The sequence below is a fragment of the Oncorhynchus keta genome, chromosome 10, assembly GCF_023373465.1.
Source record: "Oncorhynchus keta strain PuntledgeMale-10-30-2019 chromosome 10, Oket_V2, whole genome shotgun sequence".
NCBI lineage: Eukaryota > Metazoa > Chordata > Actinopteri > Salmoniformes > Salmonidae > Oncorhynchus > Oncorhynchus keta.
Window position 1 is genome coordinate 43,966,251 of NC_068430.1, and position 26,748 is coordinate 43,992,998.

The 26,748-nt window shown below is 42.5% G+C and overlaps 1 protein-coding gene across 14 annotated transcripts in view; it reads right to left on the reverse strand.

The window, feature by feature from the left end:
• LOC118389353 (calcium-dependent secretion activator 1-like) overlaps positions 1-15,209 on the reverse strand; it is a 151,672-nt gene extending 136,463 nt beyond the window's left edge. For all 14 annotated transcript variants that reach the window (XM_052527088.1, XM_052527085.1, XM_052527087.1 and 11 more), the window contains exon 1: positions 14,606-15,209. In XM_052527088.1, coding sequence (XP_052383048.1) covers positions 14,606-14,950 — 345 coding nt within the window. In that variant the 5' untranslated portion in view covers positions 14,951-15,209. The remainder of the gene's footprint in view (positions 1-14,605) is intronic.
• Between the last annotated feature and the right edge of the window lie 11,539 nt (positions 15,210-26,748).

Below are 26,748 nucleotides of genomic sequence, written 5' to 3' on the forward strand. Positions count from 1 at the left end.
TTCCAGACACTGGCTGTGTTCTGATTATCTACCTTTCTACAGAAGTGTGCACTCATTCACTCACCCTCATGCATTTAAAAGCATTACATTGGTGCAAGGATGGTTGGAGAGCTTTTCCACCATATTCCTCTAACCAGTCCCAGTTTAATAGTATCCACATCTCAGTCATATACACTGAAATACATGGATATTGAATTGATAAATAAGCAGTAAAACAAACAAGTTAAAACATAGATGAAAAAAAAATACAATATTTACATTTACGAATAAGTGGAAATGACTTTAAATCCACGAGGGACAGTGTACAAGCTCACATTATGAGAGTGAATGAGGGGAGATGGAGGGAGGGAACATGTTATTGGAACAAAATGCAGCCCTGCATGGCTATTTAAAACCATACTGCTCTACCTAACGCCATCTATTCCCTTCGTTATCCCTACTTGTATATATCGCCCAGATCTGACCCTGGCATTCATGTGGCTAATGAGCTGGGCCGATCCACTTCACTTAACTTGTTATATTAATACAGCATTAATGCTCCAAATCCTAACCTTTCATCAGAGTCTCTTCTCACTGAACACCCGTGTCCCAAATGGCACCCTATTCCCTACACTCTTTTGACCCACTTGAAACAGTTACTTCGCTACATCTCTTTCCCAGCTTTACATCTTTTTCCTCTTTCTCTTTCGTTCAGGTTTCTTGCCAATTAGTGGTCTCTCTTCCGTCTCTGTCCGCGTTGATCGACCAAACGGTAGCCAGCCCTCATCCCTTTGAACAGAGTCTGACCATTACGCTCACGTTGTCCGTCAATCTATACGATCTTTGCAGCCCACTCTCTTGATCTGTGTCCGATATCATGCACCACGTCTCTGGTAGTATTAGTAATGAGAATTAGAGAGCAGTCTTTATTCAGCTTCTTTCCATCTCATCTTCACTTCAAACACTTAGACAAACACTCAGATAGACATACAGTGGGGTGCAAAATTCTTGATACCCTTGATAAAGTTGAGCAACATATTTGTATTTATTTAACTAAGGCAAGTCAATTAAGAACAAATTCTTATTTACAATGACGGCCTAGGAACAGTGGGTTAACTGCCTTTTAACAGATTTTTACCTTGTCTGCTCAGGGATGTTTACCTTGTCAGCTCTGGCCCAACGCTCTAACCTACTAGGCTACATTAATACATTATTCAAATTCTGAGCTTTATCTTATGCAAATTTGATTGTATTATTTTATACCAACACAATTCCTCAGAGAATTTTATTTAACAATATTTAACTAAATGTTTTATGATATTGAAGAACACAATGGGAGGGATCTTAGACCATTCATCCATACAGAATCTCTCCAGATCCTTGATGTCCTTTATCTGCGCTTATGGACTGCCCTCTTCAATTGAAACCACAGGTTGCCTATTGCCGTCTCAGGCACCAGATCTCAACCAAATTGAACACTTATGAGCGTTCTCCACCACAATCAACAAAACACCAAATTATAGAATTTTTCATGGAAGAATGGTGTCTCATGTCTCCAATAGAGTTCCAGACACTTGTAGAATCAATGCCACGGTGCATTGAAGGTGTTCTGGCTCGTGGTGGCCCAACGCCCTATTAAGAAACTTTATGTTGGTGTTTCCTTTATTTTGGCAGTTACACGCAGCTCAGTATTTGAATTATTAATTTTATACAGTAATATTTGCTCATCTTTATCAAGGATGTCAATCATTTTGGACCCTGTTGTATATATAGACATGCACATTCTGTCCCACAATAGGTCAAAAGGTCAAAAGAAAACACACACAAACACTAGCCATGCTAATTTCCATACTATTTCCAGAAAAGGCCATTTTGGCACATCTTCATCTTCACCAGCATCATTAAAAGACCCGTGAGGACCAATCGGCATGCGGAGGATCAGAGGAGCAAATTGAATAGAGGCTTTACTATATTCCAAGAATGCTAATTTAATCAATCTCTTAATGCGCCACTGATTTGCATCCCAATCTGGTTCACAATGAAATCATCAGGCTTGCGCTGCATAGCTCCCCTGCGGTTGTTCCCCGTTTCCAGGCAGCAGAGGAGTAGCCGAGGAGCAGTGGTGGGGCACTGGACCCAGGAATTAGTGGGTTAGCTCATCTCATGACAGTCTATTGTGGAGAGTCGACTCATAAGCAGATGGGTTGATGGAGGTTTGAGTAAAGTCTCAACTGCAGGGAATTGGTGTTTCTCAGATGGATGGATGAAGGGAGGGACCCTGCACTGAGCATTGCACCCCCCTCCCGCCTACACATGCTAAGGTAGAATTTGGTTTGAGTAATCCACTGACATTCTTAATACCCAAACAAACTCTAGTAGAAAGTCCAGCCACAGAGGCATTGTCACAAGAGGTGGGTAGAGCAAAGCACAAAAAATGTGTACTTAAAGTGGAACTGACAGCATTTTAGCATCATGAATTTTATTAAAATCTGTTCATTCAGGAAGAATATGACACTTAAAAAATTTAAAAAAAAAAAATGTTTTTACATTTTCTGACTAGCGAGCACTTAGATCTGGTCATTTTCACATTTTCATAAATTCTTAGAATGTTTGTGAATTACGTATACTCAGGAATTTGTGAAAATTCCATAGCAGTATAGTGGGAAAGCGGTCGTGTGACAAGTACTGCAGTAAAAAAATAAAAAATAAAAACATCTGTCTCCTCCACGACCGTAGGCTACACAGACCGGTGCGCCATAGCCAATCACAGTAGCCCTACATGCAAACAAGCCGTTTGCCACAAGGGCCTGCCATCATTCACTTTGAACTGGACTTTGTGTTTACAGGCAGTTGCAACAGCGCGACTTTCAATCATTTGAACGCATTCGACAAAAGCCACAAAATACACTTTAATGGATTTCTGCAAATATGTTAATTACCAAAGGAGCCCTCTTACATTTGGGATCTTTACAGTCTTATTGATCAAACAACCATAAAATGGTAGGCTAACTTTCCCTATATGCACATCATAAATAGACATCAACAAGATCAACAACTAATGCTAACCAGAGCAAGATTAGCTAAAATCTAACGAAGGAACATTAGATAAACCCTCTCAAACTTTCTCAGCTAGTTGGCCGTCAAAATCGCACTGATAAACGATGGGGAACAGCCTGCTCGTACTTCTGCTAATGCATGCGTTGTCCCAACCAAGCACCCAAGCTAACTGGCTAAAGTTAGCCAGCTTGCTAGCTAGTTACTTCCAGACACAAATGAGAGAACACCTCACTGACTATTTCACTCGCCCTAGCAGAGCTGGTGAGGCTGTTTCCATGTTATATAGAGTGTTCCTGACTAACTCTTTTTGCCTACATTTACTGACACCGGTCATATTCAATGAGTCTTGCACATTCGTAAATTCATCAGTTATTCTGCGCTCTGGCACACTCAGATAAGAGTGCTATGAAATCGGAGTATATAGCTAGACAGAGTGAATTTGCAAATGCACGAGGTATGCTAACTGAATAACAGTCGATGAATAACATTCATTCAACATAATTGAATGAGTTGCATCTCTAGCTGTGTAGCCACCAAAAAAAAACGATATGAGGGTAAAAAGTCAGTTACTCACTCACTCCTCCAATGACATGATGTCCTGCTAGCAGCTAGCTAGCTAATCTAGATAATGTTAGGCTCTGTGTTTTAGCTTGCTACTTAAATAGCTACGCTAGAATATTAGCCACGTTATGACTGACTTGTGATCATTGCCCTTGCTAGTTTGATTATATTATTAACATTCCCAGCCTTAGTTATATTCATATGTTTTTGTCCAAAATATTGAGTCATTGAAACTGAAACAGTGCATCCAGAATGGAGGCAGAAAACATTGTACCAGGACAGCTTTGATTTACAACCTGATAGCAAAAAATTTTGAACTTCCAAGAAATGTATTGATTAATTATCATGCATTGAACTTCATCCATCTATTCTGCCAACAATGCTTTAGTGTACGTCATGGAATGTTGAGTCAAATATCATATTTTTTTTAAACCTCTTATACAATTGTTTTTGTAGCATTAACTGTGTAATTGATATTTTTAACTGATATTATGATTGTCTGATTCATATCTGCAAAGTAGTTAACACACTGTCAGTTCCACTAAGTAAAATACTGATACTTAGAATGTAATTTATTCAAAAATAGCCCTCAAAGAAACTTTTTTTTTTTTTAAATAAAGAAGTATCTGGTCAGAAAAGAACTTGAGTACTAGTTACAAATTGTGTTTGCAAATGTTTTATACCTTATGGTAAGCTGTGACAGCAAACAAAAAGAACAACAACTCAGTGCAATTGATTTGACATTCATTTATTATTTAAACCTGCCAGCACCACGACCAACACCACTTGTTGACAGACTGTGCAATTCAGAGACAAACTCACAGAATAGGCTATTTTGACAGAAAAACATGAAAAACTATTACTAACATGGCATTCGTGTGTAGTTGCCCTTTAATTAAATTGCACACATAGCAAGAGACAGTTGTGTTTGGCTAGCAGTGTTTCTGTAGCCTACTATAGGCTACAATGTACAGCGATGTACATATGATGGCAGAGTTTGCAAAACAAATGCTGATCCAATTGATACAGTGCAAATCATCAGGATATCATTCTGCCAGGTAGGCCTACTTTGCAGTCAACATTTAATTGGGAAGGTTTTTTGGGAAAGCCTTACAAAATGTCATTGGAATAGCACATGACTGAACTGTGCATCGCAAAGATTTAACCAAGACTTCAAAATTGCCTGACAATCAGACTGAGATACCTCTATTTCACAGTCTGAGATTAATGGAATACGTTTGTTTGGAAAATTTCCTCTCACAAGCTGTACAAGCCAGAATGTTGATTACAATTATGTTTTAACTGACTTTACCGGTTGTTCGTGCGGTTGGTTCTTTTTCAAGTAGGAATGTGAGACAATATCTCCACAGAAAGGTATAATTAAATCACCTTATGAAAGCACTGGTTGTCCATTCAGATTTCTATCACCTGAAGCATGCACAGAACCATGTAAATACATGCACCAGCTCAGCAAGTATGCATGCGTGGCGTGCATGTATTATCATCTTGTGAACATGCTTTAGGTGATAGAAATCTGAACGCACTACCAGCGCTTCGAAAAGTTGATTTAATTATACTTTAAATTGTCTCACATTCCTACCTGTGACAGGACCAACCACACGGACAACTGGTTGAGTAGTGCCTGAGTTCAAATATAATTTGATTCAACATTCTGGCTTGTAGAGGTCGTGAGAGGAAACATTCCTGATTTAAACGCTAATTTCTGCCCGATATAGAATTTAATGCACTTCAACTTCAGGGTCCAAGGAAAACTTCAGACCAAAGCATACTCATTGCTGCCTTAGCATTTACTGGTAGATGTCATAAATTGTCATAAAATCATACCGACCAGACAGCTGTCGTTCTTTTGTGAGCTGCTCCACAGACAACCAGTTGACAGCTGCGCACTCTTGCTGCCCGTAAAATGATAACCTATTCTGCTCAGGCTGTGTGCGTCATAAATAATCTACATAACGAACTAACAGCTTAAGGAAGACATCTGTTTTTTCATCAGATATATAGTCTCGATAGAAAATAGCATAATTCCAATATGTTCTTTCACTGGCCCAAGCGGGCCACTGACATGAAAGATTGACTGTCCCAGAGGGTTTACCAAAACCTCACCGGGTCATCATATATTTAAGTAATAAGGCTCGATGGGGTGTGGTATATGACCAATATACCACAGCTCTTATGCACAACGCAGCGCCTAGTGCCTGGACACAGCCCTTAACGGTGGTATATTGGCCATATATCACAAACCTCCGAGGTGCATTATTGCTATTATAAACTGTTACCCTATGTGTTTTGTCATACCCTTGGTATACCATGGCTGTCAGCCAATCAGCATTTAGGGCTCGAACAACCCAGTTTATAACATAATATACATCTAAGTAACAGAACTTTCACGTTTTGTCCCCCCCAGTTTTATCATTGGAATGTGATACACACGAGAATTCGGTGTGCTTTAGGAGCATGCTGACGCCGCCGAGCAGTTGGGTAGGCCACAAACCTCAACATTTGGACTCATCAGAGCAAAGGACAGATTTCCACTGGTCTAATGTCCATTGCTCGTGTTTCTTGGCCCTTAAGTCTCTTATTCTTATTGGTGTCCTTTAGTAGTGGTTTCTTTGCAGCAATTTGACCATGAAGGCCTGATTCACGCAGTCTCTTCTGAACAGTTGATGTTGAGATGTGTCTGTAACTTGAACTCTGAAACATTTATTTAGGTAGCAATTTCTGAGGCAGGTAAGTCTATTGAACTTATCATCTGCAGCAGAGGATTCCTTTCCTGTGGCAGTCCTCATGAGAGCCAGTTTCATAGCTCTTGATGTTTTTTTGCGACTGCCCTTGAAGAAACTTTCAAAGTTCTTGAAATTTTCCAGATTGACTGACCCTCATGTCTTAAAGTAATGATGGGCTGTCATTTCTCTTTGCTCCTGAGTGGTGCAGCGGTATAAGGTTAAGGCACTGCATCTCAATGCTAGTGGTGTCACTACAGACCCTGGGTCGATTCCAAGCTGTAGCACAACTGGCTATGATTGGGAGTCCCATAGGACGGTGCACAATTGGCCCTGGGTTTGTCTCGCCTTCCGCCGGAGTCGGTCCCTCTTCTTGTTCGAGCAGCGTTCGGCGGTCGACATCACCGGCCTTCGAGCCATCACCAATAAACTTTTCATTTTCCATTTGTTTTGTATTTGTTTTTTTACACACCTGGTTTCAATTCCCCCATTACATGTTCATTATTTAACCCTCTGATTTCCCCCATGTTTGTGTGCTTGTTTGTAAGGCTGTATCTGACGGCTGGTATATTGTTGGCGGGATTTGTTATTGACGCCTGTTTATTTTGTGGTTCCGGTATTTTTCCAGCACCATAGTATTTAGTGTTTGTACTGGTGTTTTGTTGAATTAAATACCTTGTCCACACATCTCAGCTCTACTGCGCCTGACTCCTTTCACCAGTTTACCCACAGCCTAGATAGCATCGTCCATGTTTGGCCGGGGTAGGCCGTCATTGTAAATAAGATTTTGTTCTTAACTGACTTGCCTAGTTAAATAAATAAAATAACAATTATTTGAGCTGTTTTGTCATAATATGGACTTGGTCTTTTACCAAATACGTCTGTCTTCTGTATACCAACCCTACCTTGTCACAACACAACTGATAGGCTCAAACACATTAAGAAGGAAAGAAATTCCACAAATTAACTTTTAACAATGTACACCTGTTAATTGAAATGCATTCCAGGTGACTACCTCATGAAGCTGTTTGAGAGAATGACAAGAGTGTGAAAAACTGTCATTAAGGCTAATCGTGGCTACTTTGAAGAATCTCAATATAAATTAATTAAAATAATAAAGAAAAACCCTGAAATTAGTTGGGGTGTCCAAACTTTTGATTGGTACTGTATATATATATATATATATATATATATATATATATATATATTATTGTTTTGCTGCCGACCGAGTTCCAAGAAAATACTAGTTACTAAAAACAATGACTTGAGTACATGTAAAGTGTTACTTATAGCGTGTTACTACCCACGTCTGCATTGAAATAATGTAACGTATGAATAATGTACATATATGCATACACACGGACTCAAACATGTTTGGTTTTTAATAAAACACCCATTGACAGCAAAGCAGCACTGTTTACAGTATGCCACCTTTCCCTTTAGCTGAGAGAGAATAAGAGCTTTCAGACTGAATAAATTATTTTTCACGTGCCTCAAAAGGAAGCGACAGTCAGTAATTGCCCCATTATGTTGTGTCTTTCACAGGGTCACTGCGCTGCACTTCAAGAAGCAACAGCCCGGCACATTTGCATCTGCCTTTGCTGCCTCTGTCTGTCTGTCTGTCTGTCTGTCTGTCTGTCTGTCTGTCTGTCTGTCTGTCTGTCTGTCTGCCTTTGCTGCCTCCTCTGTCTGTCTGCCTTTGCTGCCTCCTCTGTCTGTCTGTCTGTCTGTCTGTCTGTCTGTCTGTCTGTCTGTCTGTCTCTGTCTGTCTGTCTGTCTGTCTGTCTGTCTCTGTCTGTCTCTGTCTGTCTGTCTGTCTGTCTCTGTCTGTCTCTGTCTCTGTCTGTCTGTCTCTGTCTGTCTGTCTCTGTCTGTCTGCCTTTGCTGCCTCCTCTGTCTGTCTGTCTGTCTCTGTCTGTCTGTCTGTCTGTCTGTCTCTGTCTGTCTGTCTGTCTGTCTGTCTGTCTGTCTGTCTGTCTGTCTGTCTGTCTGTCTGTCTCTGTCTGTCTGTCTGTCTGTCTGTCTGTCTGTCTGTCTGTCAGTAAGTCAGTAAGTCACTAAGTCACTAAGTAACTAAGTAACTAAGTAACTAAGTAACACTGATAGCCCCAGTGAACAGTTCTGTTAGTGTGCCAGCCACAAGTCCTAATAACGGATTATGATGCTGCAGCCTAGCTGCTCCTCTCGTTCGCCAGGCAGTTACACAGGGGGACTTTCAAGTCCTTTCATTACCCAATTGCTTTCATCCTATTCCTGTGACTAATGTGGAACTATAGGAAATAGCCATAGTCTGTATATTATTTTTGTATGTATCCACCATCGGGCAAATGTGAAAAGTGGTGAGCCATTGGTTTGATTATCAATGGGCTTCTAAAGGGAAATGATATGTACCGATAAATGTAAGTCTGGATTCATGAGAAAGGGTAATGACTACACAACAGTTCGTTTTTTTGGGGGGGGTTAATCCTGTGATCAATGTTTTTCTTTCTTTAAAAGGAAATATATGAAACAAGGGGTACTGGAGAATTACTCCTTTACTACTACAGAAATGCACGTTGCAGAAAATCACAAATGCTCATATACTGTATTTCTTGTCTCAAATTCCTTTATATCAGTGAGATTTCAGTGAGGTTTCAATCTGGATCCATAGAAAAGACTATATTTTATTAAGTCTGATGCCAAACTCAGTCACAAGAATAGATCAGTGAAGTTCAGAGCAATGATTTCATCTTTTACCTAATGGTCTCAGTTGGTAGTGACATTTATGACTCATGGTGCTGAGTAGACTGAGTCAGAGGCTGTATCCTAAATGGAAGTCTATTCCCTATATAGTGCACTAGGGTTCATAGGGCTCCGGTCAAAAATAGTGGACTATATAAGGAGTACGGTGCCATTTGTAATGCAGCCATGGTTCCACTGTGTGGTTCCTCTGTGGGGCTCAAAGTGTAGGTTGGCAATATGGTAATGGCTGGTAAATGTGTCTGTCTGGCTTATCAGTTCCCTATCTAGAAGTTGAGACTTTAATGACTTAATGACTTACAGTAATATCTGACTTCAACCTTTATTTCAATCTAAACCCCTCTGCTCAGTGCCCAGTGGATTTTGTAACTCTATATCATCATATAGACATGGTTGGCTACAGTTCTCGACTTGGCAGAAGCTCACCGGAGCTGAGTACCGGTACCTCAAATGTTCTACTGCTTGAGCTCCTTTTCCTCTTATAGAATATAAGATAAAAAGTATTGTGAAGCTCCTGCACCTAAATGTAAACAGTATTGGAACCTAATATGAGTACCAGCCCCTATTTCAGTCCAAGTCCAGCACTGCTTGTCTATACAGTTCATGACCCCCTAGAAAATACACAACTGCATGCATTTCGTGCATACAGGGAATGTACAGTATGCTATTGAGCTGGAAACTAGTCATATCAACAGGCCTCAGAATTGCTTGCATTCCATTATCAAAGGTAGCGTCTCTAGTAAAGGGTACCAGATAGCTGTATGTGGCTTCCATTCAATCTATGTATAATAAATACACTCTATAGTGTCACGTCCTAACTTTAGTTCCTTTTTTATGTCTCTATTTTAGTTTGGTCAGGGCGTGAGTTGGGGTGGGCATTCTATGTTTTGTGTTCTATGTCTTCTATCTCTATGTGTTTGGCCTGGTATGGTTCCCAATCAGAGGCAGCTGGCAATCGTTATCTCTGATTGAGAAACATACTTAAGTAGCCTGTTTTCCCATTTGGAGTTGTGGGTGATTATTTTCTGTTTAGTGTTTTGCGTGATTACCTGACAGAACTGTTGCGCTTTGTTCTACTTTTGTTTTTGTTTCAGTGTTCCGGTTATAATAAACAACATGGACACTTACCACGCTGCGCATTGGTCCGATATTTCCTACTCCTCCTCAGAAGAGGAGGAGAATCGTTACACATAGGCACTGTGGTGGCTTCCATTTAATCTAAACATACATTCAATAGGATTGACATACCTATAGATACAGTTTATACATTCATATACACCACTGTTGCTAGTAGGGATGGGGATAAAAGACAGTGGTGGCTGGTGGCTCTTTGAATTGGGGGACGGGCTCATAGTAATGGATTGGAATTCATGGAATTGTATCAAACACAGCAAGCACATTTCCATGTGTTTGACGTGACTCCATTCCATTTACTCCATTCTGGCAATAATTATGAGCCTTCCACCCCTCACCAGCCACAGGTTGGCATTTAGTGGGTTGACTCATGTACTGGGAGAAACTCTGAAGGGTAGTCACTAGCTGTCACAGCCACAAATTCATAAAATCAGATTTTAAACCTAATCCTTAACCCTAACCTTAACCACACTGCTAACAATCTGCCTATAACCCTAACATTAAATTAAGACTGATTTTTACAATATACTGCCAATTTTGACTTTGCAGCTGGCCCATCTAGTGAAAATTGCTCTGCTCTGCCTCCAGGACAAGAATCATCCCAATAAACGTCAACCTGCTTACCAGCCTCCTCTAATAGGAGATAATAATATGTAAATATGCTAAATGCACTTTATCCCATCATTGCATACAATGCAGTGCAGTGCTGACTTACTCCCATGAGTCATCACAGATATGAAGAAGCTTTTGTCTGGCATTGAGTGAACAGGAATTAACTGAGGCTTCATCCCAAATGGCATCCTATTCCCTTTGTAGTGCACTACTTGTCACCAGGCCCCATAGGGCTCTGGTCAAAAGTAGTAGCGTACGGAATAGGGTGCCATTTGGGACACAGCCTGAATGTGTGCTGTGCCTCATTGTGAATGTGTGCTGTGCCTCATTGTGAATGTGTGCTGTGCCTCATTGTGAATGTGTGCTGTGCCTCATTGTGAATGTGTGCTGTGCCTCATTGTGAATGTGTGCTGTGCCTCATTGTGAATGTGTGCTGTGCCTCATTGTGAATGTGTGCTGTGCCTCATTGTGAATGTGTGCTGTGCCTCATTGAAGAACAGACAGATATATATAAGACCTGAACAACTTTGACATTTTCCTCTTGTGGTGCAATGTCTCTGACATGACAGGAAGTACTGTACGTAGATATTATTTTTGGAAAATTATGAATATAGGCTAGTGAAATGAATTTAAGACTGGTGTAATATTACATTTTTTCCTATGGTATAGAGTGGGGTTGTTGCAACATTGAGGCAAAAGAAGAAACATAGACCTACAGTGCCTTCAGAAATGATTAATACCCCTTGACTTATTCCACATTTTGTTGTGTTACAGCCTGAATTGTAGTTTGTTTGCCTAAGCATGACCATCATCCATATATCACATTTTTACCAAACTTGTTTTTTTGTGTTAGCAATTGGACATTGTTCTTAGGGGGGGGCTAGTTACCCCAAGTTACCCTATACGTTTCGTGAGATAATCTTAATCAGCTAACCTCACTTTTGGTGAATATTTTGAAGCATTCATGTTATCAAAACAAGTACATAAAGCGTATAAAGATTTCATCATTTATAAAGGTGATGTTAACTGACTAATATTATCTCATAGAGAAAAAAAAACGTAAAAGATATCCTAAGCCTGTATTAACCTCAGGCCTTATTTTTGGCGTATATCCCAAAATCACATTCTTTCCCCATTAATTTCCAAAACCGGAATGGCGAACGAACCAGAAGTAGAAAAGTCTAACTCATTTCTGTTTTTCAGGACTACAAGCTGGCGAGTTCTATTGGTGTGGGTTTGTGCACTAGGTCGGTAGAGGTAATAAGATAATATAATGATAATACCACAGGCTAATTGCACTAATTACATTTAGGATTTTGGGCATTATTTGGAAAAGCGTCATTTAGGTACCATTGACTTGCATTGCAGTTACCCCGGGAGGCTAGTTACCCAACGTTACCCTAAGATCTCCTAAACCTGTGTTTACCACAAACCTTATTTTCAACGCTTATCCAAAAACCCAACAAAAACCCTACAAAAAAAATGATGAAATTCCCCACGGGCTTTGGCCTAGTAGCCATGCCTCATGGTGGAGTTAGCCTCCGTTAGTGCTGACAAAAGGATGCTGTTATGAAAATTTGAGCTAATCGCCATGGGTCAATACTTTTGCATTTGATCATAGGAACCACTGATCGATACCCACTCATCCACAACATGCATCAACATCTTAATTACAATGGGAACTATTAAATTACTGAGGAAAGGGTCTGAATACTTATGTAAATGTGATATTTCTGATTTTCTTTTAAATACATTTGCAAACATTTCTAAAAAACTGTTTTTGCTTGGTCATTGTGGGGTTGATGTAGATTGATGAGGGGGAAAAAACGATTAAATTAATTTTAGAATAAGGCTTTAACGTAACAAAATGTAGAAAAAGTAATGGGGTCTGAATACTTTCCGAATGCGCTGTAATATTGAAGAAACCGTTATTCCGTTAAACATTCTATATTTTCCCTGTTTTCTTGTCGACATGTTGCATCGATTGGGCAGCATCCCACGACCGTTCATAAGTGTCCACCGAAAGACACCAGTACAATATGTTCTCAAATTCTGACATATCTAGCCTACATGGTAGCTTACACCGTAACAGAAAACAATAAATGATACAGTAATTTGGGGTATTATCAACAGTAAAATACTCTGAAATGTTTTACAGCAGCATGCTATAAATTATGCTGCATTGTGGGAAAATGTTGTGGGCGGTGCAAATAATTGCTGCATTTCAAATGGTACTGTAATTCCACACCAAAAAAGCAACAAAAAATAACTTTGACCACTAGTGGTTGCATGGTATTGCTGTTTCTGTCTCATTAACATATTTTGAGGTGCGTCTTATGAGAGGCTATATTTGTTGCACCCATGAGTAAGAATGATATACCAATTTAACTAATGTGGTGATACCTTCAACTTGTACAGGGTACCAATTGGAGAGGCAGCAAGCCTTAAACATTTTTTGCCATATCCTTTTGATCTGTTTTGCCCAGTAGTTGCTTCCAGTTTAGAAGCCTTTATTAAGACTTCTAGAAGTGCAAGTGATATAAAATAATAAATGTGTATTAATATACTGTAATATCTACCATTTCACCTAGCAGCCAACCCTATAATTACAGTAAAATGCTGATGAAATACAGACCCCTCCCCTCAATGAATTTCATTCAATCATGCAATGATTCATTCATTCATTTCGATTACACAGTAGCATTTACATTTTTTTGTACAGTATAATGCAGTCAATTTTACATTATTGTACTGTGTCATTACTATATATAGTATATTAGGTGTACTGTAATATGAAATACAGAATTGTACTTGCCCCCGAGCAGCCTGTAAACTACTGTCAAATTCACAGTAACCCTTTTAGAGGGTATAGGAACAGTTTATAATTTTTTACAAATAAATATGGGGTATATATTTAAGGCTGAATGTATTCACCAAACGGCGAGAAATAAACCATAAATGGCCCTATCTAAGCAGTAGATAGGTCACGTATTGTGGACACGTGACCAAATCAAATATGAACAGAAACGGATTCAATAATTACATTTCTATGAAGAAAAAGGTATTAGCCCAATGCTATAGGCTGCCTCTATTATCCCCGCTAAACAGAACATATGCAGGCCTCCCGAATGTGTTCAATGTTGTCCGGACCTTTAGGGCTTAGGCTACTACTATAAGTCACCTTGGGAAAATGAATGAACTGGGCAAGTGACGGCGCAAAAAGGCTACAATTTCATCCAACAACCGGAGTAGCACACACAGCTCAAGACCGCGAATGAAAACGAGTCACATGACTGTGGTGATGCGTAGAACTGCAATGACACTTATTTATTTAGGTTATATTCCAAATATTCCCTTCCGCAATAGAAGTGTATAAATGACACCGTGCATGGTTTGGATGATGTGCAAGGCCCTGCAGTTGATGACTGTATGTAGAAACGAATGTTTTATCTAACAGCCATCCGCATGGCTCTGCAGTGCTGATGGTTCAATACGAACCCACATCATAACTGTCATTAGCCTATGCATGGCTGAATTCAGCTTCATTCTACATTCATGTAAACAGTGTATGAAGGAGAAGGTCAATGTATAACTATTGCTGTGATATGATGGTAGGCTATTTAGTGTGAGTTTGTGGGATAGTATGGGCTTATTATTGACGTAGCCTTTATCCGGCCTTTTTTGAGGTCCTGTAAGAGAGCATCTAGCTAATCGTTGATGTGAAAAGTAGGCTATTCGTTTACACGTGATGATTTACGTCCATTCCACCGTGGGTAGCTTACCTTCTGTTGTCGTCTCGCCATATCTGTGGGCTGTTTTGCATTGAAAGGGTATGCAATGCACCGCATCACAAATACATATAGTTGCAACTTCTTTTTGCGCTCCTCTTCTTCCTTCTGCAAATTCGCCTCCTCTACCTTCTCCTGCTCGCTGGCAGCTGACGGGCTCGGGCTGGTCGGGCGAGCGCTACTGCGGCTGCTGCTGGGCGCAAGACCGCCGGAGCTCTCGCTGGTCCGGCTTGGAGAGATGCGGGCTCCGCTCTGGGGTGCCGATGCCTCCTTGTGATGGTGTTCCTCCTCCACCATCCCACCATCCGATTCCTCCTCACTGGATGACGGATCCAACATTTTGCTGCCTTACAGAGGATGTCGCCTTGCAGAACTCCTATTCTCAATATTTGTGAATTTGATAAGAATTTGGATTGTAACCTAAGCTGAATTTAAACCTGTATCTGATTTAGAATTTAATATAATCCTCGAATCGAAAGAAAACTGAATCTGTTGAGCCTTTTCTGAAGGATGCCAGAAAATACTACTTATGGATGGAGAGAGAGCTGAGATGCTGCACGCGCACAGACACAGCACATCAATCTCCGCCTGCACCACAGACGCGGATGTGCGAGAAGGAGGGAGGGAGGGGGGCGCCTATGAGTGAAAGCAGCGGATGTGTGAGGAGGGGGGAGGGGGCGGCTATGAGTGAAAGCAGCGGATATGCTAGAAAGAGGGAGGGGGGCTCCTATGAGTGAAAGCAGCTCCTTCAATGAAAAGCGCGAGCGATGGCCTCTTCCTGTCAGCAGAGCTCTAGAACAGGCGCAGGCGCGAGAATAGGAACTGGCCATGGTGCTAAATCTGTTCGCTGCCGTCTGCCTTCGCTCGGTAGAGTAATTGTATATATTTATTTTTTATTTAATACTATATTTAAATAGGCAAGTCAGTTAAGAACAAATTCGTATTTACAATGACGGCCTACACCAGCCAAACCCAGACGACGCTGGGCCAATTATGCGCCGCCGTATGGGACTCCTAATCACGTCCGGTTGTAATACAGCCTGGCTAAAGCAAGGGTTACTTACACCCGTTGACTTTGAACGAATGTCGATTATTGACCACTGTATTGGTTGATGTTTTGTTACAGTGTACTGTGTCCACTGTACCAATCACAGGAGGCCTACATTTTTTCACATCTCTATTTCAAATTAATTTACGTGAATTCACAGTTCAATTCAGTTGGTGTATAAGGTACATGTAAATACACTCCCCTATATGTATTTGTTTGGACAGTGAAGCTAACATACTGACCACACCGCTGGCCTCACGTGCACGAGAATTGCAAAATATATGTACACATACATGGAATTCAATCATTGCATCCGCACTACTGGCACATGTCAAGGAGCATCTGCGTAGCCAGAAGCTAAAGTAGAACTTGGTTCCACTTGTGACGCTGGACACTCTGCAAGTCCCGCCTCGCCCATCTCCTCATTGGCTTTCAGGAGCACAGTTCATTGAAAGATGAACTGAGGTCCCAGCTTCAGTCCAGCTGGTGATGGTAATGCACCTTAAGGTTGGTTTCCAACCTGCCATATTTATTTATTTAATTTATTTCACCTTTATTTAACCAGGTAGGCAAGTTGAGAACAAGTTCTCATTTACAATTGCGACCTGGCCAAGATAAAGCAAAGCAGTTCGACAGGTACAACGACACAGAGTTACACATGGAGTAAAACAAACATACAGTCAATAATACAGTATAAACAAGTCTATATACAATGTGAGAAAATGAGGTGAGAAGGGAGGTAAAGGCAAAAAAGGCCATGGTGGCAAAGTAAATACAATATAGCAAGTAAAACACTGGAATGGTAGTTTTGCAATGGAAGAATGTGCAAAGTAGAAATAAAAATAATGGGGTGCAAAGGAGCAAAATAAATAAATGAATGAAATACAGTTGGGAAAGAGGTAGTTGTTTGGGCTAAATTATAGGTGGGCTATGTACAGGTGCAGTAATTTGTGAGCTGCTCTGACAGTTGGTGTTTAAAGCTAGTGAGGGAGATAAGTGTTTCCAGTTTCAGAGATTTTTGTAGTTCGTTCCAGTCATTGGCAGCAGAGAACTGGAAGGAGAGGCGGCCAAAGAAAGAATTGGTTTTGGGGGTGACTAGAGAGATATACCTGCTGGAGCGTGTGCTACAGGTGGGAGATGCTATGGTGACCAGCGAGCTGAGATAAGGGGGGACTTTACCTAGCAGGGTCTTGTAGATGACATGGAGCCAGTGGGTTTGGCGACGAGTATGAAGCGAGGGCCAGCCAATGAGAGCGTACAGGTCGCAATGGTGGGTAGTATATGGGGCTTTGGTGACAAAACGGATTGCACTGTGATAGACTGCATCCAATTTGTTGAGTAGGGTATTGGAGGCTATTTTGTAAATGACATCGCCAAAGTCGAGGATTGGTAGGATGGTCAGTTTTACAAGGGTATGTGTCCTTCTCAACCTGTCCTTCTCAACTAACATCAAGGCGGTGGCCCGTTCCTGTAGGTTCATGCTCTACAACATCCGCAGAGTACGACCCTGCCTCACACAGGAAGTGGCGCAGGTCCTAATCCAGGCACTTGTCATCTCCCGTCTGGATTACTGCAACTCGCTGTTGGCTGGGCTCCCTGCCTGTGCCATTAAACCCCTACAACTCATCCAGAACGCCGCAGCCCGTCTGGTGTTCAACCTTCCCAAGTTCTCTCACGTCACCACGCTCCTCCGCTCTCTCCACTGGCTTCCAGTTGAAGCTCGCATCCGCTACAAGACCATGGTGCTTGCCTACGGAGCTGTGAGGGGAACGGCACCTCAGTACCTCCAGGCTCTGATCAGGCCCTACACCCAAACAAGGGCACTGCGTTCATCCACCTCTGGCCTGCTCGCCTCCCTACCACTGAGGAAGTACAGTTCCCGCTCAGCCCAGTCAAAATTGTTCGCTGCTCTGGCCCCCAATGGTGGAACAAACTCCTCACGACGCCAGGACAGCGGAGTCAATCACCACCTTCCGGAGACACCTGAAACCCCACCTCTTTAAGAAATACCTAGGATAGGATAAAGTAATCCTTCTCACCCCCCCTTAAAAGATTTAGATGCACTATTGTAAAGTGGCTGTTCCACTGGATGTCATAAGGTGAATGCACCAATTTGTAAGTCGCTCTGGATAAGAGTGTCTGCTAAATGACTTAAATGTAATGTAATGTATGTTTGGCAGCATGAGTGAAGGATGCTTTGTTGCGAAATAGGAAGCCAATTCTAGATTTAACTTTGGATTGGAGATGTTTGATATGGGTCTGGAAGGAGAGTTTACAGTCTAACCAGACACCTAAGTATTTGTAGTTGTCCACGTATTCTAAGTCAGAGCCGTCCAGAGTAGTGATGTTGGACAGGCGGGTAGGTGCAGGTAGCGATCGGTTGAAGAGCATGCATTTAGTTTCACTTGTATTTAAGAGCAATTGGAGGCCACGGAAGGAGAGTTGTATGGCATTGAAGCTTGCCTGGAGGGTTGTTAACACAGTGTCCAAAGAAGGGCCAGAAGTATACAGAATGGTGTCGTCTGCGTAGAGGTGGATCAGAGACTCACCAGCAGCAAGAGCGACCTCATTGATGTATACAGAGAAGAGAGTCGGTCCAAGAATTGAACCCTGTGGCACCCCCATAGAGACTGCCAGAGGTCCAGACAGCAGACCCTCCAATTTGACACACTGAACTCTATCAGAGAAGTAGTTGGTGAACCAGGCGAGGCAATCATTTGAGAAACCAAGGCTGTCGAGTCTGCCGATGAGGATGTGGTGATTGACAGAGTCGAAAGCCTTGGCCAGATCAATTAATACGGCTGCACAGTAATGTTTCTTATCGATGGCGGTTAAGAAATCGTTTAGGACCTTCAGCGTGGCTGAGGTGCACCCATGACCAGCTCTGAAACCAGATTGCACAGCAGAGAAGGTATGGTGAGATTCGAAATGGTCGGTAATCTGTTTGTTGACTTGGCTTTCGAAGACCTTAGAAAGGCATGGTAGGTTAGATATAGATCTGTAGCAGTTTGGGTCAAGAGTGTGTCCCCCTTTGAAGAGGGGGATGACCGCAGCTGCTTTCCAATCTTTGGGAATCTCAGACGACACGAAAGAGAGGTTGAACAGGCTAGTAATAACTAACTTTTTTGAGTTAGTGTTGCAGGAAGCCAATTTCTGCTTGAAAAAGCTAGCCTTGGCTTTTCTAACTGCCTGTGTATAATGGTTTCTAGCTTCCCTGAACAGCTGTATATCACGGGGGCTGTTCGATGCTAATGCAGAATGCCATAGGATGTTTTTGTGTTGGTTAAGGGCAGTCAGGTCTGGGGAGAACCAAGGGCTATATCTGTTCCTGGTTCAACATTTCTTGAATGGGGCATGTTTATTTAAGATGGTTAGGAAGACATTTTTTTTAAATATCCAGGCATCCTCTACTGACGGGATGAGATCAATATCCTTCCAGGATACCCCGGCTAGGTCGATTATAAAGGCCTGCTCGCTGAAGTGTTTCAGGGAGCGTTTTACAGTGATGAGTGGAGGTCGTTTGACCGCTGACCCATTACGGATGCAGGCAATGAGGCAGTGATCGCTGAGATCTTGGTTGAAGACAGCAGAGGTGTGTTTAGTGGGGAAGTTGGTTAGGATGATATCTATGAGGGTGTTTAAGGCTTTGCGGAGGTACCTGGTAGGTTCATTGATAATTTGTGTGAGATTGAGGGCATCAAGTTTAGATTGTAGGATGGCTGGGGTGTTAAGCATGTTCCAGTTTAGGTCGCCTAGCAGCACGAGCTCTGAAGATAGTTGGGGGGCAATCAGTTCACATATGGTGTCCAGAGCACAGCTGGGGGCAGAGGGTGGTCTATAGCAGGCGGCAACGGTGAGAGACTTGTTTTTAGAGAGGTGGATTTTTAAAGGTAGAAGTTCAAATTGTTTGGGTACAGACCTGGATAGTAGGACAGAACTCTGCAGGCTATCTTTGCAGTAGATTGCAACACCGCCCCCTTTGGCAGTTCTATCTTGTCTGAAAATGTTGTAGTTTGGAATTAAAATTTCAGAATTTTTGGTGGTCTTCCTAAGCCAGGATTCAGACACAGCTTGAACATCCGGGTTGGCAGAGTGTGCTAAAGCAGTGAATAGAACAAATTTAGGGAGGAGGCTTCTAATGTTAACATGCATGAAACCAAGGCTATTACGGTTACAGAAGTCGTCAAAAGAGAGCGCCTGGGGAATAGGAGTGGAGCTAGGCACTGCAGGGCCTGGATTGAAACCAGGAGATGGCATTGCATGTGTGGGTGGGGGAACTAATAGGTTGGATAAGGTATAGTGAGCAGGACTAGAGGCTCTACAGTGAAATAAGCCAATAAACACTAACTAGAACAGCAATGGACAAGACATATTAACATTAAGGAGAGGCATATGAAGTCCAAAGAAGAAGAAGCCTGACGGAAGAGATTACTAGTTCCACAACATTTTAGCCAATTACCTAGTTACATCTGCCAGGAGGGTAAAGCGTGGCTGCAAGTGTATCTTCCAGTAAGACAATAAACCCAAGCGCACAACAAAATCCACAAAGAAATGGTTCATTAACCACAAAATCAAAATGTTGCAATGGCCATCTCAGTTTCTGGACTTCAACCCCATTGAAAACCGTCCTTAACTTAAAGCACAGATGAAAGATATGAAGGATCTGGAAAGATTCTGTATAGAGGAATGGTCTAAGATCCCTCCCAATGTGTTCTCCAATCTCAGAAAACATTTTATTTTTAAATGCTCCCTGTCATTATCCTTGCATGGTGAAGTTGCTGGAGTATTGAAAATAAGCAATCCAATCAATTTGACCTCTCTTTTTTATTACTTGTTCAACTAAATCTAAGATGTTGTATAGGTATAAAATAAAATACATTTTATTTTAAAAATGTGCATACAATGGCAAGAAAATGTGTGAACCCTTTGGAAATACCTGGATTTCTGCATAAATTGGTCATAAAATCTGATCTGATCTTCATCTAGGTCACAACAATAGACAAACAGTATTCTTAAACTAATAACAATTATAAGTTTTCATGTCTTGATTGAACACAATGTGTAAACATTCACAGTGCTGGTTCGAAAAAAGTACATGAACTCTTGGGTTTAATAACTGGTTGACCCTCCTTTGGCAGCAATAACCAAACATTGTCTGTAGTTTCTGTAGTTTTTAAAAAATATTTTTATTTCACCTTTATTTAACCAGGTAGGCTAGTTGAGAACAAGTTCTCAGTTGCAACTGCGACCTGACCAAGATAAAGCGTAGCAATTCGACACATACAACAACACAGAGTTACACATGGAATAAACAAAATATACAGTCAATAATACAGTAGAACAAAAGAAAACAAAGTACTGACTGGGACACTCCAGAAGGCGTATTTTCTTCTGTTGAAGCCATTCTGTTGTTGATTTACTTCTGTGTTTTGGGTCGTTGTCCTGTTGCATCACCCAACTTCTGTTGAGCTTCAATTGGCAGACAGATAGGCTGACATTCTCCTGCAAAATGTCTTAATAAACTTGGGAATTAATATTTCCTTATTTGATAGCAAGCTGTCCAGGCCTTGAGGCAGCAAAGCAGCCCAAACCATGATGCTCCCTCCACCATACTTTACAGTTGGGGTGAGGTTTTGATGTTGGTGTGCTGTGACTTTTTCTCTAGACATAGTGTTGTGTGTTCCTTCCATCCAAACAACTCAACTGTAGTTTCATCTGTCCACAGAATATTTTGCCAGTAGCGCTGTGGAACATCCAGGTGCATTTCTGCTAACTTCAGATGTGCAGTAGTGGCTTCTTCTGTGGTGTCCTCCCATGAATACCATGCTTGTTTAGTGTTTTACGTATTGTAGACTCGTCAACAGAGATGTTAGCATATTCCAGAGATTTCTGTACGTCTTTAGCTAACACTCTAGGATTCTTGTTATACTCATTGAGCATTCTGCGCTGTGCTCTTGCAGTCATCTTTGTGGGACGGCCACTCCTAGGTAGAATAGCAACAGTGCTGAACTTTCTCCATTTATAGACAATTTGTCTTACCGTGGACTGATGAACATCAAGGCTTTTAGAGATACTTTTGTAACCCTTTCCAGGTTAATGCAAGTCAACAATTCTTAATCTTGTCTTCAGTGATCTCTTTTGTTCGAGGCATATTTACATTTACATTTACATTTAAGTCATTTAGCAGACGCTCTTATCCAGAGCGACTTACAAATTGGTGCATACACCTTATGACAACCAGTGGAACAGCCACTTGCATCTAAATCTTGTTGGGGGGGGAGAAGGGGGTGAGAAGGATTACTTACCCTTACTTACCCTATCCTAGGTATTCCTTGAAGAGGTGGGGTTTCAGGTGTCTCCGGAAGGTGGTGATTGACTCCGCTGTCCTGGCGTCGTGAGGGAGTTTGTTCCACCATTGGGGGCCAGAGCAGCGAACAGTTTTGACTGGGCTGAGCGGGAACTGTACTTCCTCAGTGGTAGGGAGGCGAGCAGGCCAGAGGTGGATGAACGCAGTGCCCTTGTTTGGGTGTAGGGCCTGATCAGAGCCTGGAGGTACTGAGGTGCCGTTCCCCTCACAGCTCCGTGGCGAGCACCATGGTCTTGTAGCGGATGCGAGCTTCAACTGGAAGCCAGTGGAGAGAGCGGAGGAGCGGGGTGACGTGAGAGAACTTGGGAAGGTTGAACACCAGACGGGCTGCGGCGTTCTGGATGAGTTGTAGGGGTTTAATGGCACAGGCAGGGAGCCCAGCCAACAGCGAGTTGCAGTAATCAAGACGGGAGATGACAAGTGCCTGGATTAGGACCTGCGCCGCTTCCTGTGTGAGGCAGGGTCGTACTCTGCGGATGTTGTAGAGCATGAACCTACAGGAACGGGACACCGCCTTGATGTTAGTTGAGAACGTCAGGGTGTTGTCCAGGATCACGCCAAGGTTCTTAGCGCTCTGGGAGGAGGACACAATGGAGTTGTCAACCGTGATGGCGAGATCATGGAACGGGCAGTCCTTCCCGGGAGGAAGAGGAGCTCCGTCTTGCTGAGGTTCAGCTTGAGGTGGTGATCCGTCATCCACACTGATATGTCTGCCAGACATGCAGAGATGCGATTCGCCACCTGGTCATCAGAAGGGGGAAAGGAGAAGATTAATTGTGTGTCGTCTGCATAGCAATGATAGGAGAGACCATGTGAGGTTATGACAGAGCCAAGTGACTTGGTGTATAGCGAGAATAAGAGAGGGCCTAGAACAGAGCCCTGGGGACACCAGTGGTGAGAGCGCGTGGTGAGGAGACAGATTCTCGCCACGCCACCTGGTAGGAGCGACCTGTCAGGTAGGACGCAATCCAAGCGTGGGCCGCGCCGGAGATGCCCAACTCGGAGAGGGTGGAGAGGAGGATCTGATGGTTCACAGTATCGAAGGCAGCCGATAGGTCTAGAAGGATGAGAGCAGAGGAGAGAGAGTTAGCTTTAGCAGTGCGGAGCGCCTCCGTGATACAGAGAAGAGCAGTCTCAGTTGAATGACTAGTCTTGAAACCTGACTGATTTGGATCAAGAAGGTCATTCTGAGAGAGATAGCGGTAGAGCTGGCCAAGGACGGCACGCTCAAGAGTTTTGGAGAGAAAAGAGAGAAGGGATACTGGTCTGTAGTTGTTGACATCGGAGGGATCGAGTGTAGGTTTTTTCAGAAGGGGTGCAACTCTCGCTCTCTTGAAGACGGGAGGGACGTAGCCAGCGGTCAGGGATGAGTTGATGAGCGAGGTGAGGTAAGGGAGAAGGTCTCCGGAAATGGTCTGGAGAAGAGAGGAGGGGATAGGGTCAAGCGGGCAGGTTGTTGGGCGGCCGGCCGTCACAAGACGCGAGATTTCATCTGGAGAGAGAGGGGAGAAAGAGGTCAGAGCATAGGGTAGGGAGTGTGAGCAGAACCAGCGGTGTCGTTTGACTTAGCAAACGAGGATCGGATGTCATCGACCTTCTTTTCAAAATGGTTGACGAAGTCATCTGCAGAGAGGGAGGAGGGAGGGGGGGGGATTCAGGAGGGAGGAGAAGGTGGCAAAGAGCTTCCTAGGGTTAGAGGCGGATGCTTGGAATTTAGAATGGTAGAAAGTGGCTTTAGCAGCAGAGACAGAGGAGGAAAATGTAGAGAGGAGGGAGTGAAAGGATGCCAGGTCCGCAGGGAGGCGAGTTTTCCTCCATTTCCGCTCGGCTGCCCGGAGCCCTGTTTCACATCAGGCAATGCTTCTTGTGAATAGCAAACTCCAATTTTGTGAGTGTTTTTTATAGGGCAAGGCAGCTCTAACCAACATCTCCAATCTTGTCTCATTGATTGGACTCCAGATTAGCTGACTCCTGACTCCAATTAGCTTTTGGAGAAGTCATTAGCCTAGGGGTTCACATACTTTTTCCAACCTACTCTGTGAATGTTTAAATGTTGTATTCAATATGGACAGAAAAATACAATAATTTGTGTGTTATTAGTTTAGGCACACTATGTTTGTCTATTGTTGTGACTTGTATGAAGATCAGATCAAAATAGATTTATTTCCAAAGGGTTCACATACTTTTTCTTGCCACTGTAGCTCAGTATTTGTATAATTTATTGTTTGCTAATCTTTATCAAGGAATCAATTAATTCCAGACCTAGATTATGGAACAGGTTGCAGCTGGTGGGGATCTGCTCTACCTTCAGCACACCTATCTCCACTCACACAATCTCACACAATCTCTCTCTCACACACACACACACACACACACACACACACACACACACACACACACACACACACACACACACACACACACACACACACACACACACACACACACACACACACACACACACAATTTTTGTGTCAGTCGCTTTGTGTGTGTGTGTGTAATTTATTTTCAGCTCTGCACTTTTGCTATATTAAATGATTAAGTGTTAAATCTGCTCCAGCCACGCCCTTTACTTCTCATCCTGTGTCTCCCCAACCTGCCACCACTCCTGCTCTCCCCCTCTCTCTGTGTGTGTGTGTGTGTGTGTGTGTGTGTGTGTGTGTGTGTGTGTGTGTGTGAGAGATTGGGTGAGTGGAGACAGGTGTGCTGGAGGTAGAGCAGATCCCCACCAGCTGCAACCTGTTCCATAATCAAGTTCTCTACAAATATTCAGCCCTGCCACTTCCACACTTCCAATTTGTAGCATCTGCCCAGTCAGTCTGCAATCTGTCCGCTCTGACTCTGGTCCCTGTCTCCAATCCCTCATCTCATCAGTCCTGCTTTCCTGCCCTGGACCCCACTCTACTGCTTTCTTGGATTCCGCTCCAGACCTGCTTACCCTGCCCCTACTCCCCTTGCCCCAGCCTCAGCCTCAGTTCCTGGTTCCCTACTACCCGTCGAGCTTCTCCTGGCCTGCACCCCATCTCCCCTGATTTTCAATAAATACCTTAGTTACCTTATCCCTGTCTCCTCATTTGAGTCTGCACTTGGGTTCACCTGCTCCGGCCGCATAACACTAAGGCTCCTTGGGCTGGTTGGCTGGAGATGGAATAATCCTGTAACATGTTCTATGGATGTCCAGGCCTATTTAATTTTACAGCATGGTACAGAACAAGTCTATGATACAGGAGGGCTGTGCAGTTAAGGAGAGGTGTCTATGTCAAGCCATGTTCCTGAAGCTGGTACTGGTCACTCACAACTGCCATGAACTGTCATGTGACCACACACACACAAAGACACTGACAGAGCTAAGAGCTGAACTAACCAGACTGCTGAGCAGAGAAGAGGTGATGTTAGCATGTGACTGAAATATGAACTGATGTCCCCACTTCAGTCCAGTTGGTGGTGATAATGCACATTAAAGTTGGTTGCCAACCTCCATATAAAGTCCAAAGAAGAAGAATCCTGAAGGAGGAGAGATTACTAGAAACAAACGTGGTTTACCCCTTTATCGGTGGATTAGAGGACCTTGTGCATTTCAGTTAAAATAACAACCCAATGTTTATATCCCAGGACAGATTAGCTAGCAAAAGCAAGCTAGATAACTAGCTTGGGCTCTGGTCAAAAGAAGTGCACTATATAGAGAATAGTGTCCGATTTGGGACACATGGTAAGACATGCCCAACAACACTAACATGCCATTTTTAAGTCATGTATTATTTACAACACAATTCAAGAATGCATCAGTTCCTGTCCCTGCCTGCTAGTATTGTTCATTTCATTTAGGCTATTCATATAAACACATCATTATGGCTTTACTCAGTCTTGTATAATACTTACTTAACAAAGGAAACCTTAGTAGCTTTGGTGCCATTATTCTGTAGATATCCTTGGTAGCTCTGTATTAAAAATATGCTAACATGAACATTACATGATATTTAATGTCATAGGTATAATACATTATAATGCAGTTATTATGCATTGTAAGACTTGTTATGAGCATGCTGTATGACCCTCTTCTAATGTCCTGTAAAGTGTTACCAAAAATATATTTGGATCAAGGTCATTAAAGTTAGAGTCCTTAATTGAAATAATACCAAAGTGGCACCCCACCTCTGTTTTGTTAAACACACCATATTTTTTATTAAATGACTCATCAAGCAATACACACAGTAACAAAACCTATACAATTGCTGTCATATTCAATTAAGTTTCTCTTGATATGTTACCCCTTTAGCTCGACCTAGACCTGCATCTGCTCTGTGTGATTGGAGGTGATGAAATTGCTGTCTAGAAGTTGCTTGGTTTTTCACACTCAAGTGTCCCAAATGGCGCCCTATTCCCTATTTACTGCAATGATTTTGACAAGGGCCCTTAGTGTACAATAAGGGAATAGGGTACCATTTGGGATGCACAATAACAGGGTGTTGTTTTACACTAGTTTTCCCTTTCTCCCATTTACTCTTTGCATTTCATGGTGAGTTTAAAATTCAGAGTTTGCTGTCCATACATAGCCCCCTTTTTTTCCCAATTTTCGCCCTTATGACATACACAAATCTAACTGCCTGTAGCTCAGGCCCTGAAGCAAGGAAATGCATATCCTTGGTACCATTTGAAAATAAACATTTAGAAGTTTGTGGAAATGTGAATGGAATGTAGGAGAATATAACACAATAGATCTGG